The 21,721-nt window shown below is 39.2% G+C and overlaps 1 protein-coding gene across 3 annotated transcripts in view; it reads right to left on the bottom strand.

Moving 5' to 3' along the window:
- SENP5 (SUMO specific peptidase 5) overlaps positions 1 to 21,721 on the bottom strand; it is a 65,385-nt gene that overhangs the window by 28,417 nt on the left and 15,247 nt on the right. For all 3 annotated transcript variants that reach the window (XM_032298147.1, XM_032298146.1, XM_032298145.1), the window contains exons 2-5: positions 14,948 to 16,491; positions 2,789 to 2,894; positions 2,490 to 2,628; positions 2,129 to 2,176 (exon numbers count right to left, since the gene is read on the bottom strand). In XM_032298147.1, the coding sequence (XP_032154038.1) occupies positions 2,129 to 2,176; positions 2,490 to 2,628; positions 2,789 to 2,894; positions 14,948 to 16,460 (1,806 nt within the window). In that variant the 5' untranslated portion in view covers positions 16,461 to 16,491. The remainder of the gene's footprint in view (positions 1 to 2,128; positions 2,177 to 2,489; positions 2,629 to 2,788; positions 2,895 to 14,947; positions 16,492 to 21,721) is intronic.

Genomic DNA, 21,721 nt, shown 5'->3' with positions numbered 1-21,721 from the left:
CACTACGCTCCAGCCTGGGTGACAGAGCAAGACCCTGTCTCTAAAAAAAGTTTTTTGCCAGGCGCAATGGCTCATGCCTATAATCCCAGCACTTTGGGAGGCCGAGGCGGGTGGATCACCTGAGGTCAGAAGTTAGAGACCAGCCTGACCAACATGGAGAAACCCTATCTCTAGTAAAAATACAAAAAATTAGCTGGGCGTGGTGGTGCAGACCTGTAATCCCAGCTACTCAGAAGGCTGAGGCAGAAGAATCGCTTTAACCTGCGAGGTGGAGGTTGCAGTGAGCCGAGATCACGCCATTGTACTCCAGCCTGGGCAACAAGAGCGAAACTCCATCTCAAAATAAATAAATAAATAAATAAATAAATAAACAAACAAAGTTTTTTTTTGTTTTTTTTTTAATTTTAATTAGGCTGGCACAGTGGCTCAAGCCTATAGTCCCAGCACTTTGGGAGGCCACGGCAGGCAGATCATCTGAGGTCAGGAGTTCAAGAGCAGCCTGGCTAACATGGTGAAGCCCCGTTTTTATAAAAATACAAAAAAATTTGCCAGGCATGATGGCGGGTGCCTGTAATCGCAGCTATTCAGGAGGCTGAGATAGAAGAACAGCTTGAACCTAGGAGGCAGAGGCAAGATCATGAGGCAGAGGCAGTGAGCCAAGATCATGCCATTGCACTCCAGCCTGGGCGACAGAGCAAGACTCTGTCTCAAATAATTAATTAATTAATAAATAAATAAATAAATAAATAAATAAATAAATAAGAGCTTACAGTAGCTGTCTCTAGAGCAGTGATTCTCAAACTTGGTGTCCATCAGAGTCATCTGGAAGGCTTGCCAAAACACAGATTGGTGGGCCCCACCCTTCAGGAGGTTTACATTGGAGTCTGAGAATGTGCATTTCTAGTAAGCTCTCAGGGGATACTGATGCTGCTAGTATGGGGACCATGCTTTGAGAACTGCTGCCTTAGTTAAGTGTCCTTTAGACTCCATGAATGTTTAGAATTACACGTACAATGGTGGTAAATGAAACTACTGAAATTAATATTTTTATGTTAAAGATAATCTATGTGTTTAAACTTTCTGATGATTGAGAAAATTTGACAATAGAGGATCTAGCAGATTAGTCTCTTGATTCCAATTTATAAATGTATAACAGATCTGTAATTTAAGTAGAAAGTTATAAAACATTTTCTATATTCATAAATGGTATCAGAATCTGATTTTTTAGTAGTTGTTACTTTATTAGATTTATAAAAGTTTTATATAGTACTTGGAAATTTTTGTACCCATCGGGTGTTTGTGTACTCAGAAAAATACATTGAATAAAAAAATAATTTTGATATGTAATAAAACTCAAGATAATTTAGAGTTTATAAGGGTTGAATCTGTATTTGAACTGAGTATCAAAGATTTATCCAAGAAAAAGTGAAAGATGAATACTTTTTAAAGAGAGCAAGATTTTAGGTTAAATTTTAAAAGCTGGCCAGGTGTGGTGGCTCACATCTGTAATCCCAGCACTTTGGGAGCCTAAGGTAGGCAGATCAACTGAGGTCAGGAGTTTGAGACCAGCCTGGCCAACATGGTGAAACCCCATCTCTACTAAAAATACAAAAATTAGCTAGGCATGGTGGTGAGCACCTGTAATCCCAGCTACTCGGGAGGCTGAGGCAGTAGAATCGCTTGAACCAAGGAGGAGGAGGTTGCAGTGAGCCGACATCATGCCACTGCACTCCAGTATGGGTGACAGAGCAAGATTCCGTCTCCAAAAAAAAAAAAAAAAAAAGTTACATAAATAAATAAATGTAAGACGCTTAACTAGTCCCATTTTGCACATCTCCCCACCAAAAACAATAACAAAAAGCCCTCTCCAGATATTAACAAACATACCTACCCTAACACAAATTAACACAAATAAATAGGAAAACAATTGCACAGTGATTTTCTTATGCAGAAATGATCTGATGGAACTTAAGGTCAACCCCAGTACATGATCAGGACAAAACTGAATTCTCCTTTTTAAAAATTTAAGGAATGTCAAATATTTACAACAAATTTAAAAACAAAACAAAACTACTCTTTTTAATACACAAGGACACTCTCTCCTGGAGAAGAGCAAGTTTTCACTTACTTTGTCTGGGACTGCATCCATTATCAGCTCACCGTACATATTAATGACCTATAAGAAGTCAACATAAAACCAGCTTACAATCTCAGTAACAATAAGTTGGAGAAAGAAAAACAAAACAAAATAAATAAATAAAACCAGGCTACTAACCCTATACAATTCAGAACACCCCAATCAGAAAGAATAATATATTATTACTGTCAGCAGTAATCAAGCCATTTGGATCCTGGGGTTAGTAAGTAACGAATAAAGAATAAACAATCCTTGATTCCAAAAGACAACCGAGAGGCCAAACCAGAGATTATATTTAACTGACCAACATCCTCTGCAACTTCTCCACATTGACAAACTACAATATACTAACCTGGTCATTCAGCCAGTTCTGACCATCCAGAGTCGCCAGGTCGTCCATATCCAGCATGTGTTTATTATAGAAGATACGGAAGTTACATTTTTGATGTCTGGCCCGATAGTTTGTTATTTCTCTATTGATAAACGGTTTTCTGAAACAGAATGATTTTGAAAGAAAAGGTAAAAAAAAAATATTAGTACTTCTCAATTTACTGCTAAGTATCTTCTTTTTTTTTTCCTTAAATCAAGAGAAAAGTCATATATGCTAACAATTTTATTTTCAAGGGCTTAACTTTAGCATCATTTATATACCTATTAGAAAAGTCTTCATTAAAGACATCTTTTAATCTTCCAAGGACTTCTTTCTCACTGAGTGGAACCAAACTGCCATACTTCTTCATAACTTCATCTAGGAATCCTTAAATAAAGGAAGAATAACAAATTAAGATGGAAAAACAGGCATTTTCATTAGAGTCATTGTCCAAACACTTAACCTATACACAGCACTTAGCACATACAGTAGTTAACCTATGTTACTATGTAATATTAATGACACTGCGAAGAAATATTTTTAAAGTTATGTCTTTTGTTAAAAAATATATATTAGACTCTAACCATTGTAATCTAGAGAGAAATACTGTGAGGCATCATTTCACATTAGATTTTTAAGTTACATGCATTGTTAGAGATGGAATGGATAGGTACTACCAGCTTCCCATAGCTTAATGTTGGAGAAGAATCCTGTTTCTTAAAGCATGAAATCTAAAGGGCTTAATCACATAGTCAAATTTGTCTATCCTTTTGGTAACTAAAAGAATTGTTTTAAAATCACAATAAGAATTGATGAGATCATTGTGACTCCATTACTTGGTAAAGGTGTGTAATTTAGTATCAGCAAGGAACAATGTCATACAACTTGATAAGAGTTATTATACTCATCACACTGAATAACCCTGGAGGGTGAACTCAACTGGATAACAGCTAGTAAGGTACATTTTAAGATGGTAAATAGAATTTTTTTGGAGATGGGGTCATCCAGGCTGGGGCATAGTAACACAATCATAGCTCACTACAGGCTCAAACTCCTGGGCTCAAGCCATCTTCCTGCTTGGATGCTCAGCTGGGACTACAGACCCATGAAACCACACACAGCTAATTTTTTAATTTTTTTTTTTTATGGGGTCTTGCTATGTTGTTCAGGCTGGTCTTGAACTTCTGGTCTCAAGTGATCCTCTTGCCCCAGCCTCCCAAGATAAGAAATAAATTTAAAGGTGACTTTTTGGCCACATCATAGGACAGTCGTCTTCAGGTTAATTTAAGTAACATGTATATGCACTTATATATCACTGAATTATTTCTAAGTAAATACAAAAAAAAAAAAAAAAAAAAGGCTGAGGCAAGGCTTAGAAGCTTACAAAAATACACACATGACTTAGGCTGTTCACCAATGCTGAATGGGCAGAGCAACAACCTAGCTAACTATCAGTCTGACAGTTAAGTCTACTGAGTTAAGACAGGAAAAATGAGGATTGTTGGCCACATACCAGCTCCCTTTGTAACTCCAAGAATGGCTTCTCCTATGCAGTGACATAAACAGGACAGAAAAGATCACAAGAGTGTCTGGGGAATGAAGTGTTTCATCTCTTATGGGGGAAGAGACAGACAAAGAAGTGAAAATTTATTTTTCCTCCTGTTAATCTCCTAGAGTAGCTCTCAATTTTAAAGGCTTAACGTAAGAGCAAAGGTCGGGGCACAGTAAACAGAAAAGAGGTGCTTTCGCACGTCCATTCTTCTCTAGGCGTTAGGTAAATACAGTAGACAGGAAGATAGTCCCATGTTTCAACTTAATCAGGGTAGGGGCTTCCAAACTAGGAACAGACCATATACTTGCTGCTAGTGTTTGCTATTTCACATCTTGTAGTTTCCTAATCATAACCTGTGTCTACGTTGGGGAATGGGCCCAACGGAAGATATGGAATCTCAACATTTGAGAAACTGCACTTGAGAAATAAATTTCATAGAAAAATAACACCCCTAACTACAACAACAAAAATTAAACTTTAGGCCCACAACCTTGATTGAGGCTCCTCAAATAAAAAAGCAGTTCTCCACTGGGTGCAGTGGCTCAGGCCTGTAATCTCAACACTTTGGGAGGCTGAGGCGGGTGGATCATGAGGTTAGAAGTTCAAGACCACCAGCCTGGCCAAGATGGTGAAACCCCACCTTTTGTATTTAGTAAAATACAAAAATTAGCTGGGCGTGGTACCAAGCGCCTATAATCGCAGCTACTCAGGAGGCTGAGGCAGAGAACTACTTGACCCTGGGAAGCAGAGGTTGCAGGGAGCCAAGATCACGCCATGCACTCCAGCCTGGGTGACAAAGCAAGACTCTATCACAAAAAAAAAAAAAAAAAAAAGAAAGAAAGGAAGGAAAGGAAAGAAAGAAAGAAAGAAGGAAAGAAAGAAAGCAGTTTCTCCCACAATGGGATATGGATCTGAATTTCAAATTAGTAACATGGTGCTCTTGTTAACAATGTTATTTCTGGTGGTAGTATTATGGAGATTCTAAATTGTTACACATTTTCCTCTTATCTGTATCTTTATTTTCATTTTCAGATGATAAGCATGGATTTCTTACACAGTAGAAATGCCCTTCAGGGAAGGATCTTCAAGGAGAACCCTAGATGACAGTTATCTCACTTATACACACCACTATCTCACTGGGACCAGAGTAAAACAACAGTTAAAGAACGCTTATTGAAAGACAAGCACTAGCATATCTCATTTAGTCCTTATAGCTTCCCTGTATATTAAGATAGTATCCCTACTTTATAAATAGAGACACTGGATCAGATGCTGTAATTCCAGCACTTTGGAAGGCTGAGGCGGGTGGATCACCTGAAGTCAAGAATTCAAGATCAGCCTGGCCAACACGGTGAAACCCTGCCTGTGCTAAAAACACAAAAATTAGCCGGGCATGGTGGCGTGCCTGTAATTTCAGCTACTCAGGAGGCTGAGGCAGGAGAATCACTTGAACCCAGGAGGCAGAGGCTGCAGCGAGCCAACGTTATGCCACTGCACTCCAGTCTGGGCAACAGAGGGAGACTTTGTCTCAGTTAACCAAATGGAGATATTAGAAGCTTACAGAGGTTAAGTAACCTCCCCAAGGGCACTTAACTAGCATACAGTAGAACTAAGATTCTGATTATAGGTCCTGTGACTACAGAAACTGGGCTGTTAACTATTATGCTATACTGCTTCCAAAGCAAGAAATATCTGTTATCTTTTCTTTACAAAAACAACTTGGTTCTTCACCTTTCCTTTTTAATATCTGTGGGCCAAGAACTACTCAGAAACAGATTTTATAAAATGACAGTTAAATCCACCATTCTTCAACCACTTGCTTTCACTAAACAAGGAAAAATACACTTGGTATACACGATCTGTTTTACTCCAAAAGTACTAAAATTTCAAACTGACCCAAGAAACAAAGGGTAAAATGTTAGGAAAAAACAACAAACAAAAACTAGAGTTCAAATTATAAGCGCACTCTGCAAGTACAAAAGGTAGTAATACGAAAAACAAAACCTATATAACTCAATGAAGACAGAAAAATAAAAAATAAAAATAAATTTAAAAAAGAAAAAAGAAAAACAAAACCTGAGGTGTTATTTTAGAATTTAAAGTACCCGGCCAGGCACGGTGGCTCACGCCTGTAATCCCAACACTTTGGGAGGCTGAGGCAGAAGGATTGCTTGAGTTCAGGAATTCAAGACCAGTCTGGGCAACAAATTGAGACCCCAGTCTCAAAAAATATAAAAATTAGCCAGGTGTGCTGGCACATGCCTAAAGTCTCAGCTACTTGGGAGGATGAGGTGGAAGGATGGGTTGAACCTGGGAGGCAAAGATTGCAGTGAGCCAAGATTGTACCATGGCATTCCAGCCTGAGCAACAGAGCCAGATTAAAAAAAAAAAAAATTAATTAAAAAAATTAAAAAGCTGTGAGCCTGCTTTGCAATGATATTCTAAAAATTAGAAGTTAATTGAGGAGGCCTTCTTTACAGCCAGAAAACTAGATGTTTCTGCTCACCTCCAAACTGAAGTTATAGGTCTGAGTAAAGAACAAGGTGTATATAAGTGGAATGTGTCTTGAACATTAGAAGGTGAATTTTCCAAGTCCTTGGACAACTTGGCTGTTGAGGTTTACATACTGTCATTTTAGTCTTCAGTTCATGTTTTAAGCCTTACTGTAAATCATGCTTCTGGTTGGGTCTACCTGGGCACAAGCAAGTAAGTCCTGAGAGTTTGCTGTTTTAACTGGGTTTTACCCAGCTTCATTGGCAGTCTGCCCTAATACTGGATTTCCTAACCCAAGGCAGCATTCAAGGAGCTTAATTTATCAGCATACTTTTTACACCACTGAAGCAATCTTGAATGAAAAGCTTGCAGGGTTTGGGTGTCTTGGCCTCACCATAATGTGAACAAGTTGCTTTGAGTTGCTATTAATTTCAATTTCTGTTACTTTATTGGTTGTTGGTGAAAATAATAAAATACTTAGTACTGAGAAAAAAAAAAGAGAAAAAAAAAATTAAAAAGAAACAATTTTTTTAAAAAAGAACTTAAAAGTACCCATCATGTTAAACCAAGGGCACTGGACAGTTTTCGTTTGATATGACTGACCCGGGTCACATTCCACTCTGAATGTGGAGTGAGGTTCACTGTGTTATGCACATAGGAAATGCAACCACATGGTTCTCCAACAAAATATAATACATATAATACATACTTCAGTGAGGGCCCATCAACAATAAGGAAGGTATAAAGTATCTAAAAACAAACATAAGGGCAGGCACAGTGGCTCATGCTTATAATCTCAGCACTTTGGGAGGCTGAGGCGGGTAGATCACAAGGTCAGGAGTTCAAGACCAGCCAGGCCAACACAGTGAAACCCCATCTCTACGAAAAATACAAAAATTAGCTGGGCATTGTGGTGGGCACCTAAGGCAGGAGAATCACTTGAACCCGGAAGGCAGAGGGCGGAGGTTGCAGTGAGCCCAGACAGCACCTCTGCACTCCAGCCTGGGCAACAGAGCAAGACTCTGTCTCAAAAAGAAAAAAACAAAAAACCAAAAAAAGAACAAACATAAGGAATGTGAAAAACTTAAGTGAAAAGCTGCAAAATACTAAGGGACAGGAAAACTCATTATTACAATAAAAGCAGTTTTCCCTAAATTAATCTATAAATATAATGCAACACCAAGTAAAAACCATACTTTTAAAAAAGATTACAAAACAAATCCAAAATTTACCTTGGGACAAAAATGTGAGAAATTCCTAGAAATTTTTGAAAAGAATTAAATGAGAGAGGTGAATAAGAAGTGACTAGTCCCGTCAAATTATAAAACTAACTATACCAATTAAGGCAGAATAGAGCCAGCATGGAATAGAGATCAATCCAAAAAGAGACCCAATGGCAGGCTGCATTTCTGAACCACAGGGAAAAGAACAAATTATTCAATAAACAGTATTAGAACTAGCAACTAATCTTCACATGTACCCCAAAACCTAAAATGCAATAAAATGAATTTAAAAAAAAAAAAAAAAGGAAAAGAACTAGCAACTAATTTCATTGGTTACCAGACCCATGTAAATAAATTTTAAAAATTTATTTACAGCTGGAATTCACTTTGGTGTCAAGAATGAGGTAAGGATCTATCTTAACTTTTTTCCAAACCAGTAAATTAAAAATAACACATTAATAGTCTAGAAAAATAAAGAGTTGGACATTTTTATAAATGTTTACTTTATATGTGGAAACAAGCTTTTAGGTGGTTCTTATTTTTTCTAATATATGACCATAAATATTTTTAAATAAATGGCAGTCAGCCCATAATTCCTTCTGGACTTTCAAGACTTTGAACATGTATTTCTTAAACACACTATACTAAACTTTTTTTTTTGAAGATGGAGTCTCACTCTGTCGCCCAGGCTGGAGTGCAGTAGTGTGACCTCAACTCACTGCAACCTCTGCCTCATAGGTACAAGCAATTCTCCTGTCTCAGCCTCCTGAGTAGCTGGGACTACAGGCGCATGGCACTACGCCCGGCTAATTTTTGTATTTTTAGTAGAGAAGGGGTTCCACTATATTGGTCAGGCTGGTCTCGAACTCCTGACCTCAGGTGATCCACCCACCTCAGCCTCCCAAAGTGCTGGGGTCACAGGTATGCGCCACTGCGCCCAGCCTAAACTTACTCTTCTTAAAGCTCCTTTTTTCCATTTAATACATAAGGGACAGTTCTTTTTCCCCTGAAAATACACATACTGTAATCAATTCCCTACTGATGGCCATTTATTTTTACCTCTAAATAATGTGACAATTAAAACTCTTGATCTATCCTTGTTGTTTCCCTAGGACTCACTTGCTACTAAGTCAAATTTCGGGGTCAAAGGACATGCATATCTCAATTTTTAAATTTTCATCAGACTTTTACTATAGACACACACATACATACAAGATTTAAATGTATGTAGAGTCAATCTGGTATATTTTCATTGCTTCTGAGCTTCCTATCATGGGTAAAAATGTCATCAATGTAAGATTATAAAAATGGTCTCCTGCTCAAACAACTGAATAGCAAGGACATAATTTAAAAATCAGGCAAAGGACCTGAATGTGGAGAAAAGGGAATCCTGTACACTGTTGGTGGGACTGTGAAATAGCACAGCCATGAAGAAAAACAGTATACAAGTTCCTCAAAAAATTAAAAATAGAACGACCATATGATCCAACAATTCCATTTCTGGGTATATTTCAAAGACAATGAAATCAGTGTGTTGAAGAGGTACCTGTACCCCAATACTCACTGCAGCACTATTCACAATAGCCAACACATGGCATCAACCTCAACGCCCATGAGTGGATGAATGGAGAAAGAAAATGTAGTATATATACACAATGGAATACAATTCAGCCTTAAAAAATCCTGTCATTTGCAACGACATGGATGAATCTGAAGCACAATATCTGAAATATGCCAGACACAAAGAAATATACTGCATGATCTCACTTATATGTGGGATCTAAAGTCAAACTCACAGACGTAGAGAATAAAAGGTGGTTACCAGCGGCTAGGGGTAGAGCAGAGAACTGGAAGATATTGGTCAAGGGTTATAAAGGTTCAGTTAGACGGAAAGCAGCAGCCCTAGAGATCTATTGTACAGTCTGGCAACTATAGTTAACGTGCCATGTCTTGAAAATACATAAGAATAGATTTTAAATGTTCTTACAACAAGAAAGTAAGCGTGTGAGTGATGGATGTGTTGATTAGATTGATTCACTTCACAATGTAAACATATATCAAAACATCACATTATACCCCATAAATATAATTTTGTCAATTAAAAATAATCTTTAGGTCAGGTACCTTGGCTCATGCCTGTTATCCCAGCACTTTGGGAGGCGAAGGCGGGTGGATCACTTGAGGTCAGGAGTTTGAGACCAGACTAGCCAACATGGTAAAACCCCGTCTCTACTAAAAATACAAAAAATTAGCCAGGCATGGTGGTGCACATTGATGGTCCTAGCTACTCAGGAGGCTGAGGCATGAGAATCACCTGAACCTGGGAGGTGGAGGTTGCAGTGAGCCAAGATCACACCCCTGCACTCTAGCCTGGGAGACTGAGTGAGACTCTGTCACAGACAAAGAAACCAAAAACTTAAAAAGAATGACTACTTGTATTTGTTTTTTTTCCTCCTTTTTTTAAGAGACAAGGTCTTGCTGTCACCCAGGCTAGAGTCCAGCAGAGCTATCATAGCTCACTGCAGCCTCAAACTCCTGGCCTCAAGCAGTCCTCCCACCCCCAAGTAGCTGGGACTACAGGTGTGCACCACCACATGTAGATAACTTTATTTTCTGTAGCAATAGAGTCTCACTAAGTCTATATATATGCTTCTATGTATTTATATTGTTATGTTGCCCAGGCTGGTCTCAAACTCCTACCTGTAAGTAATCCTTCTGCCCCAGCCTCCTGAAGTGCTAAGATTACAAATGTGAGCCACCATGGCCAGCCTGTATTTGTTTCTTTTTAACAGCTTTATTGAGATGTGATCTACACAATTCACTGGTTTTTAATATATTCAGATTGTGTTAATTATCACTACTACCTAATTCCAGAACATCTCCATTACCCCACAAAGAAACTCTATACCCATTAACAGTCGCCTCTCATTCCCCTTCTTCACAGCTCCGGACAACCATTCATCTACTTTATATCTCTATGTATGTGCCTTTTCTGGACTTTTCAAATGAATGAAATCACATATTACAAGGTCTTTTGTGTCTGGCTTTTCACTTAGCATGTTTCCAAGGTGCATCCACATTTAAGTATATATCAGTATTTATTCTTTTTATAGTAGAATAATATTCCATTGTGTAGATATACCAAATTTTATTTATCCATTCATCAGTTGTTGAACATTTAGGTTGTTTTCACTTTTTGGCTATTATAATGTTGTTATAAGCTTTTTTGTATACATTTTTGTGTATTTGGTTCTAGTTAGCCAAACTTTTAATCCATCTGGAATGTTTTGTGGCACAGGAATCTATCCCTTTTCCCTCCAAAAGTAATTGTCCAAGTTATTTCTCTTAATCCTTAATGTGCTATAATTTTACTACACAAAATTTAGTGTGAGTTTGTGTATGTATTTGTGTGTGTTTTAATCCCGACTGGCACTTATAAAGCCTTTCAACTTTAGACTCAGATCTTTCTTTTCAGTTCTAGAAAACACTTCTAATTTCTTCAGTTTCCCTTCCATTATCTCCTGGCATACCCAAGATATGGAGGTTACAACTTTAAAGTGAAGCAAGAAGTTATAAGAACTTGCCAAGTAATCTCAGTACAGAGTCCTACATTTTCATACATTACCTCAAATCTTTTTCAGTTGTCTTGCCTAACTGTAACTCAGTATTAATTTTTGCAGCAACTCACTACTGTCATTACAAAGCATTCCACTGGTTTTCAAGGCAGTTTTCTTCATATTTCATCAGTTTATGTAATACTGAATAAAATAATGAAACTGCAATAAGTCAATTACCTGTAAGTATAATTGACTCTTAAACATATAAATCAACTGAAAGGAGTACAATGTGCAGTCATATTAAAGACAAGCCAGCATTCAGCACATCATAGAACTCAATAGTGGCTAATGTTGTAGAAGTCAGTTAAAAGAGCATCTACTGTACTCACTGCTCCATTAACCATTATTGAGGTTTAGTTCTGTTATTTGTTGAATTTGTCTATTTCATTGTATTGGCTTTTCTCAGATGATATTGATAGACTGTGAGCTCATCTCTACTTAGGTAACTTGCTGAGAACGGAGGGCAAAGAGTTATGATGGGCAGTAGCTGCCGCTCTGCCTTGAAGTATTTTCAGTAGGAATAAGGACCTTAAGAACCCCAGCAGCTGTTCTGAAAATGGATGTTCCTCACTCTTGCCAAGTGTTACAAGGTGGACGTGTGTGGAAGAGTATCCTGTCTCTTGTTCTAAGAATTTTGGCTTGACAACAGATTTGTTCTTTGTTGATATGTGGCACAGGCAGAGAGAAATTCCCCAACTACTTAGTCTTTACCATGGGTGTCCCCGTTCCTCTCCACTCCCACCATCTCCAGAAATATGGGCACTCAGTGTCACACCACTTCCCTGCACTAATCTTCCTTCTGCCCCTCTGGACCTTCCCTCTACTTTCTGCCCAGTGGGAGCCAATTCTGAGTTTCTAATCTACCAAAACTCTCTCTTCCTTGTTTGTATGAAGACACATGTGTTTTTAATATATTTTTCATAATTTCTATGGATTTGGTAGGAGGAAGAAGAGATTCCATACGCTCGTTGTCTTAAACCTAGAACTGCTATTGGTTTCTGATTGATATTCTTTTGTAAGTGAAGGAAGCCTCCTTTATTACTAGTTTTCTAAGAGATTTAAACATAACAAGAAACAATTTTACTAACAGGCTTTTCAGCACTTGCTAACATTATTTTTTTTCCTTTAGTCTATTAAAATAATGAATTATATTATCACTAAATGTGAATTCTGTAAGAATTCCTACTTCCTCAGGTCATGCTACCTGTTTTACTATGTGCATATTCAACTTATCAATTGTATTTGGAACTGTTACATCTATAAGGGTTAATTGGCATTTGTGGGTAAATGCTAATTTTTTTTAGGTTTACTTATCATGGACCTGCTAACCTCAGTAGGAAAATCTGTCTTTATTCTAGAACAGAAGAGGATAGACGAAAAAAAATTTTTTTTTTTAATTTGCTAAGACTCTGTACTTTGTGCCTTTTTGTGAGAAAGAATTTCTTATACGTAGTAGCTGGAAAAATAAAGTGCTTAGAACTGTTTAAACTACCAAGAAATAACCCACCTAACTAGCGCCCAAAAGCTATTTGTAATAATTTCATGTATCTGTCCTGATATGTCCTATACAAATGCATATGCACACATATATACACATATTCATATATGTACCTTTTAAGAAAAAATGGTTTCATACCATTTTACAACTTGCTGTTTTCTTTCTTTTTTTTTTTTTTGAGATGGAGTCTTGCTCTGTCACCTAGGCTGGAGTACAGTAGTGCAATCTAGGCTCACTGCAACCTCCACCTCCCAGGTTCAAGTGATTCTCCCTGCTTCAGCCTCCCAAGTAGTTGAGATTACAGGCGCGCACCACCAAGCCTGGCTAATTTTTGTATTTTCAGTAGAGATGGGATTTCACCATGTTGACCAGCCTGGTCTTGAACTCCTGACCTCAGGTGATCCACCCGTCTTGGCCTCCCAAAGTGCTGGGATTATAGGCGTGAGCCACCACGCTCAGCCTGTTTTCACTTTACACAGACATCTTTCAGTATCAAAATATAGATCTATATTCTTTTTTTTTTTTGAGACAGAGTCTCACTCTGTTGCCCAGGCTGGAGTGCAGTGGCACGACCTTGGCTCACTACAACCTTTGCCGCCTGGGTTCAAGTCATTCTCCTGCCTCAGCCTCCCAAACAGCTGGGATTCCAGGTACATACCACTGCATCTGGCTAATTTTTGTAGTTTTAGTAAAGATGGGGTTTCACCATGTTGGCCAGGCAGGTCTTGAACTCCTGACCTCATGATCCACCCACCTTGGCCTCCCAAAGTGCTGGGATTACAGGCATAAGCCACCATGCCCAGACTAGATCTATATTCTTAAACAGCTGCATAGCAAACTGTTGCCTGATTATGCCGTAATTTATACTATCATATTGTCTTCCAAAAAAATGTTTATACCTACTTTATGGGACAGTTTTCACAAGAGAAGGCTTTTTAAAAAGCATGACTAAGAACTAGAACCACAAATTTAAAGATAGATAAGTTTTAGACAGGGCATGGTGGCTCACGCCTGTAATGCTAACACTGTGGGAGGCCAAAGTGGGAGGACTGCCTGAGCTCAGGAGTTTAAGACCAGCCTGGGCAACACAGTGAAACCCTGTCTCTACTAAAATACAAAATATTAGTTGGGTGTGGTGGTGTCTGCCTGTGGTGCCAGCTACTCGGGAGGTTGAGGAAGAATTTCTTGAACCCGGGAAGTGGAGGTTGCAGTGAGCCCAGATCCCACCATGGCACTCCAGCCTGGGCGACAGTGCAAGACTCCGTCTCCAAAAAAAAAAAAAAGTTTCGCTATATAAGAACTGAAATTTTCTATTAAGCAAAAATACCAAATGACTTTGGGGTACTGAAAGCTTTTACCTTTTTTGAGGGACCATTCTTATGACATTTATAATTAGCAATTAATGTAACAATTTTATGACTAGAATGACACTGAAGGTCATGTACTTCGTTCATTGCTATGTCCCTGGGAAACAGCACAGTGCCTAGTACATAGGAGCGTCTCCTATATTTCAAAAAAAAGTAGCCACGCATGGTGGCTCACACCTGTAATCCTAGCACTTTGGGAGGCTGAGACAGGTGGATCACCTGAGGTCAGGAGTTCAAGACCAGCCTGACCAACATGATGAAACCACATCTTTACTAAAATTATAAAAATCGGCCGTGTGGTGGCATGCACCTGTAGTCCCAGCTACACAGGAGGCTGAGGCAGGAGAATCCTTGAACCAGGAGGCGGAGGTTGCAGTGAGCTGAGATCCCACCACTAAACTTCAGCCTGGGTGACAGGGTGAGACTCTTTTTCAAAAAAAAAAAAGAAATAATTTCGTCACACTATTAGCTTATGAAAAAAATGGAATCAATGCAAGTGTCTATGAGGATTAAAGATTAAATTATGGAACATCTACATAATGCAGCAATATAAAAGGCTTCAAGAAGACTATCTGCTTTAAAGAAAAATCCACGTGTGGGAGAAAAAAATAGAACTCTTATTGTAAGCAAGGATAATGGACAGCAGGTGTGAGCTTGGAGTTTGGCAGAGAATAAAGGAAAAGTGCATACCAGAAAGACAGACTGACAGCTGTTCATCATCCACCGGAGAGGCTTTTTGATTATTCTTCCCACCTCCTACTTGATTTTCTAGTTTGAGTCCACTGCACATCAGGGGAGCCTCCAGTGGACTTTTACAGTAAGGGTGGTCCAGCAACTCAGAACTAAGAATGTTCTGCTTGAGAGATCCATCCTCCTCCATCTGGTATGAGTTCTCCTTTTGAACAGCCTTTTGGGACACAGGCCCATCTACACTACTCACAGGTGTATCTGTTCCAGACACTGACAGTTTTACTCTGTCATCACTGACAGAACTTGTCCGATTTTCCTGACCCAGAGTCATAATATCTCTCTTGGTTTCTGAAATTAACATGGTACTAGAATGATGTTCTGGTAAGGGGATGTCATGAATCAGCTCTGTACACTCCCACTTAGGAGAAGAACAGGGTGACTGGTCCCAGGCGTGTGTGGCACTGCCATTCTGTTGGTCAGGGAATGCTTCGTCTAAACTAAGCTCCTTGCCCAAGAAAGGGCTTCCTTTAGTGTGGCCATCAGGCACATGAGAGTTTGTCCCCTTCACCACAGCATTGCTGTCCATATCTGGAAAGTACGGTTGATGCCGACAAGAAGGGTCTTTAGGTTCTGGGGAAGGAAATGGGCTGCAACTGCCACCCTCAATGTTCTCCCTAAGAGTCTCTTGGTGGTCCCCAGTGACCTTCTGCACCCAGCTTCGCTGGGCTTTTCTTAGCTTGCAAACTTTACTTTTGGTTCTGAAGTGCTGGGATCTGAGAATCCTGTACCGAAATCTAATCATGGATAATTTTTCATACATCATAAGAGGAGATAATTTTATTCTTCTATGTTGGTTAAGTTGGAACTTTTTTGGAATCAAGGGTCCCCCATTCCTGTGGCGCTCCGGCCCTTGGCAGCAGCCATAACAAAAGCACTTTCTCTTATGGTTGCTCAAAGTGACCACAATCGTGCCACTCTCACCTGGACTTTGGCTCTCCCCATTGAACTTCATGGGAAGGTCAGAAGCCTGTGGTTCTGTCCTAGGTCTGTGACCATTGGCCTGACCTAAAGCACTATTTGATGGAAAGTCAGCAACTGCCTTCAAGAGATTTTTCTCTCTGCAGTATTTATGGTCAGAATTCTTTGCTGATGACAGCAACTTCTCTGCTTGGAGTCTCAGGAGAGTTCTTGAAGAGGAAATGAAGTGTTTAGTGTCCTTTCTTTTCACTTTAGAGGACAAAGTACTAACATTTTGAGTAGCCACACTGAACTTGGTCTTAGCACAAAGGGGTTCATCCTTGATCCACGTTTTCTGGATTTGAAGGGCTTTCTTTCTACACTGGAAATGTCTCAAGTGTCTATTCCAAGTAATTGGCCTTCCCAGCTTAGCTTTCAGAATGCACAAGTGTTGGTGGAAATAAAACTTCTTAAAGCCTCCAAACCCAGTATTCCATTTCTCAGAAAAGGCTAAGTGGATTCCTTTCCTCCATAGAATTTTCCTCTGTTTTTTCATTTTTCTGATGCATAATGAGATCTGGATGCATCTGTAAAGAAGAGAAGGAGGTTATATTTCTATCTAAAAATAAGGTCATGAAGAGATATTCACAGTAATTAAGGTAGAAAATTGAAAAAAAAAAAAAAAAAAAAAAAAAAGAAAAAAATAAAGAAATAAAATTAAAAAAAAAAAAAAAAAAAAAAAATGAGTACATATACTTCAATTTAGACTATTAGACACAATGAAATCTTACCTGACCAAGGTTTTCATCACAATGAAAACTGGAGAGGAGGGAGGACATGAGTACTCTAAAAAGAAGCCATTTATTGTACATCTGCCTCTGAGAAATATACTTAAAGAATCATTTCCGGCCAGGCGCAGTGGCTCACATCTATAATCCCAGCACTCTGGGTAGCCGATATGGGAGGACTGCTTGAGCCCTGTAATCCTCACACCTGTAATCCCAGCTACTGGGGAGGCTGAGGCAGGACAATTGCTTGAATCCAGGAGGCGGAGGTTGCATTGAGCCGAGATCGCACCACTGCATTCCACCCTGAGCAACAAGAACAAAACTCCACCTCAAAAAAAAAAAAAAATCTGATTTCTGTAACCTCAGTGCAATTTGGAGAAGGAACTGAGGTAAACATGTGTTCATCCCTCCATTCTTTTCCCCAGAGAAAACTTATATACAGAAGAATAATGCAGCTTTTCTTAATAAATTGTTAGCAAGCTGAAATTAGAATACTGGCTTCCGATTTATAGGCTATTGTTTCTTCCACTCCACCTGCAGTGACTAGTGCCTTTCTTTCTAGACTAAAGAGCCTTCACTAATATTAGATCTCATTAAATATTGAAGGGAAATCACTGTTTGGTTTTGACTGTCATTCATTTCCATCTGCTGTCTCTAGAGTATGTTCCTGCAGTACATGTGTGTATGCTTGTGTTGGTTCTTTTTTCTTATATTCACTTGAGATCCAGAACCATCACTGGGTAAGAGCATTTGATAGAGTCCTGTCCTTGCATGGCTACTCAGAGAGTCTTTGACTGGTAACAGAGGATGCTTGCCTCCCTCTTGAGATGTTGACACCACATGTATTTATTGAATATCTACTGGCGCATGACTATACAGAGAAAAAGTACCTTCTCTTTCTTTTAAAAATTTGCTGTACGAAACAAATTATTCTGCTATAAGCAAATTATAAATAAGTCAATATGGAATCAGTCTTAAGTAGTATTTGGTCTCCTCTCCCTTCCCCCTCCTTCATTTTACAAATGAGAACACAGGGTTGGGTGTGGTGGCTGTTGCCTGTTATCCCAGCAATTGGATAGGCTGAGGCAGGTGGATCACCTGAGGTCAGGAGTTCGAAACCAGCCTGGTCAACTTGGTGAAACCCTGTCTCTACTAAAAATAAAAAACAAATTAGCCAAGCGTGATGACAGGTGCCTGTAATCTCAGCTACTCGGGAGGCTGAGGCAGAATTGCTTGAACCTGGGAGGCAGAGGTTGCAGTCAGCCAAGATTGCACCACTGCATTCCAGCCTGGGAGACAAGAGTCAAACTCTGTCAAAAAAAAAAAAAAAAGAAGAAGAAGAAGAAGAAGAAACTATAGGACCTCAGAAAGCAGAAAAGCTCAGAAGTGGAGGCAATATATACCTATGAAAGTCCGGAGTATGCATGGTACTGAAAAGGAAGGGCTGGCTCAAAGTCTGAATAAGAAGCAGTGAAACTTCTAGATACCATCTCCTACCCAGGCAGGTAATGAAAATTTCACTTTCTGGGGAAGATGACCCAGGATAGTCAGGTATATCATGTACAGCTGACACAGGAGCACACTAGGAAGATAAATACAAGCCCTTCCCCACTCAGCTTCCATAAGACTGGCAAGAAGCTCTATACCTCCAAGAAGACAACCAGTCCCTGGAGGAAATAGATCATTCAAAGAGAAAAGACCACAGATAGTGATATTTGGGGATATCTCAACAAAACAAGCCTGAACAATTAATTGATATTTGTTGATATTTGCGGATATCTCAACAAAACAGGCCTAAACTTTAGGCTATAGGGTAGCCTAAAGTTTAAGAAGCAATTTGACTCCAGATCCCTACTTAACTCTACCATGGCAGGTAAGTGACCCTCCCCTACCCAAGATTGGAAGTTTATCGTTCAAAAAGAGTAAAATGGAAAGTCTGCAGACAGAGAAACTCCAGGTACAGTTTGAAGATGGAATTATATACTGACATGAGGCCCCAAGCACTCTTTGTCACTCATCTCCCAGAATGCTAGCAGTCTGTCTTATCCATACAAACAGACTGGAAAATTCTTCTCTGGAGAATATAACTAGTCCACACACACACACACACACACACACACACACACACCCCCATAAAGATACAGATATTCCCCCACAAAATGGCTCAACATAGCCCAAAGTTGACATGTCCCACCACGTGTTAAGAGTTTCCAAGCAGTTTCTTAGTGGTCATTCTTAAAAACTAGACAGGCATGGTGGTTCATGCATATAATCCCAATACTTTGGGAGGCCAAGGTCGGCAGATCAGTTGAGGTCAGGAGTTCGAGACCAGCCTGGCCAACAAGGGAAAACCCCATCTCTACTAAAAATACAAAAATTAGCTGGGCATGGTGGTGCACGCCTGTAATCCCAGCTACTTGGGAGGCTGAGGCACAGGAATGGCTTGATCCTGGGAGGCAAAGGTTGTGATGAGCTGAGATCACACCACTGCACTCTAGCCCGGGCAACAGAGTGAGATTCAGTCTCAAAAAAAAATAAAATAAAAAATAAAGGATGACCAAAAATCACCAGACCTCTAGGGATAAAAAGCAGACCAAAACAAACAGATAAAAGCAAAAAAAAAAAAAAAAAATAGGTTAGTCAACTTTTATAAACTAACAAGGAAGGGGAAGAAAGGGAGTTAGTGCTTAATGGGTACAGAATTTCATTTTGGGAAGATGAGAAGGTTCTGGAGATGAATGGTGGTGATGGTTGCACAACAATGCCAATGTACTTAATGCCAATGAACTGTGCACATAAAAAAGGCTAACACAGTAAATTTAATGTTACATATATTTTACCACAATTAAAAAAGGTGGGGGTGAGTGCAGTGGCTCATGCCTGTAATCCCAGCACTTTGGGAGGCCAAGGCAGATGGATCGCTTGAGGTCAGGAGTTTGAGACCATCGGGGTCAACAGGATGAAAACCTGACTCTACTAAAAATACAAAAAAAATGGCTGGGCAAGGTGGCTCATGCCTGTAATCCCAGCACTTTGGGAGGCTGAGGTGGGCAGATCACCTGAAGTCGGAAGTTCAAGATCAGCCTGACCAACATGGAGAAACCTCATTTCTACTAAAAATACAAAATTAGCTGGGCGTGATGGCACATTCCTGTAATCCCTGCTACTCAGGAGGCTGAGGCAGGAGAATCGCTTGAACTCAGTAGGTAGAGGTTGTGGTGAGCTGAGATCGCACCATTGCACTCCAGCCTGAGCAAGAAGAGCAAAACTGTTGCCAAAAAAAAAAAAATTAGCTGGGTGTGATAACACGTCTGTAATCCCAGCTACTCAGGAGACTGAGACAAGAGAATCACTTGAACCTGGGAGGTGGAGGTTCCAGTGAGCTGGAACTCTGCTCACTGCACTCCGGCGTGGGCAATAGAGCAAGACTCTGTCTCAAAAAAAAGACGACGACGACGGAAGAAAAGAAAACCAACACTATCTTCAAAGAAGCAAAAGCAAATATATCCACTGGAAAAAAGAACAGGATGTTACTTTTGTTTAAAAGGAACTGCCAAAAATAAGAAAGGAGTCTTAAAAATTAAAAATAATAGCAGAAATTAAAAACTCAATAGAAAGCTTGGAAGTTAAAAAAAAATAATAAATGACCAAAATAAAAAGACAACCAATAAACTAGAAAAATAAATTTGCAACACGTATTATAAGACACTAATGCTCCTAACATATGGAACTCTTAAATTGAGAGATAGTTGAAAAAAAGTGTAATAGAAAGTAGGAAAAAGATGTGAGGAGACAATTTATAAATAAAGCTTTTTAAATGTTCCTTAAGCTTAAGAAAGATGTCCAACTTCATTTATAAGACAATTGGCAAAAATTATAACATTCTCTTGATGGGGAAGAGGGGGCCTTTCTGCACTTTGTTGTGAGGAATACAAATTGATCCAATCTTTTTGGAGGGTATCTGGTAACATTTAATAACTACAGAAGTATTTACCTTTTAATCTACCAACCCCACTTTAAGGAATTTACCCTGAAGACATGCCTACAATAATACAAATATACACATGTACAAGGCTATTCATTGCAACATTGTTTATAATAGCAAAATATTGAAAAACAACTGTCAGGACATTGTGGCTCAGCCTATAATCCTGCACTCTGGGAGGCTGAGGTGGGTGAACTGCTTGAGCCCAGGAGTTTGAGACCAATCTGGGCAACATGATGAAACCCCATCTCTATAAAAAATATAAAAATTAGCCAGGTGTGGTAGCGTGTCCCTGTGGTCCCAGCTATTCGGGAGGCTGAGGTTAAAGGATCACCTGAGCCCAGGAATTTGTGGCTGCAGTGAGCCGAGATCGCACCACTGCCACCCTAGCCTGGGCAACAGAGTGATATCTGGTCTCAAAAAAAAAAAGAAAAGAAAAAAGAAGAAGAGAAAACAACCTAAATGTCCACAGAGAGTGGCTGAATAGATTATGGATCATGCACACAATGAATAAAGCCATAAAAGAATTAGAATGAGTTCTATGAACTAACATAGAGTGATTTTTAGGATATATCATTAAGTGAAAAAAGCAAAGTTCAAATGAACATCGATAATATGCCACTTCATGATAGGTGGGAATAAGGTGAGAAGAATAGAAGTATTGGGAAAGGGTCGAGTAAATGAGATAAGTAGCACTTCTCTGAATATGCCTTTTTGTAAAGTTCCAACTTTTCAGATCATGATAATGTTTCACATTTTATAAGTATACAAATAATGAAAACCAACCAGAATGCAGAGGAATCCAAAATGAAACACAAACAATAACTGAATTTCAAATGAATACCATAACTACACTGAAAGGAGTAGAGAAGCAGCAAACGCAGGAGAACAATATTTTGGCTGTAAAGACAAAAGGACTATATGCAAGTACGGTACACTGGTTAGCAAATCTGTTTTTCACAGAAGTATGAGTTAATTCTGAAACTAGTATTCTAAAATTGAGCAAATGAGTAAATACACTGTAGACAGAGCTAGGTTTCTTCC

This window comes from Sapajus apella, unplaced genomic scaffold (genome assembly GCF_009761245.1).
Source record: "Sapajus apella isolate SASKATOON/1434 unplaced genomic scaffold, GSC_monkey_1.0 scaffold38, whole genome shotgun sequence".
NCBI lineage: Eukaryota > Metazoa > Chordata > Mammalia > Primates > Cebidae > Sapajus > Sapajus apella.
Note: the sequence above shows the minus strand (reverse complement) of the source record. Positions and strands in the feature narration are given on the sequence as shown.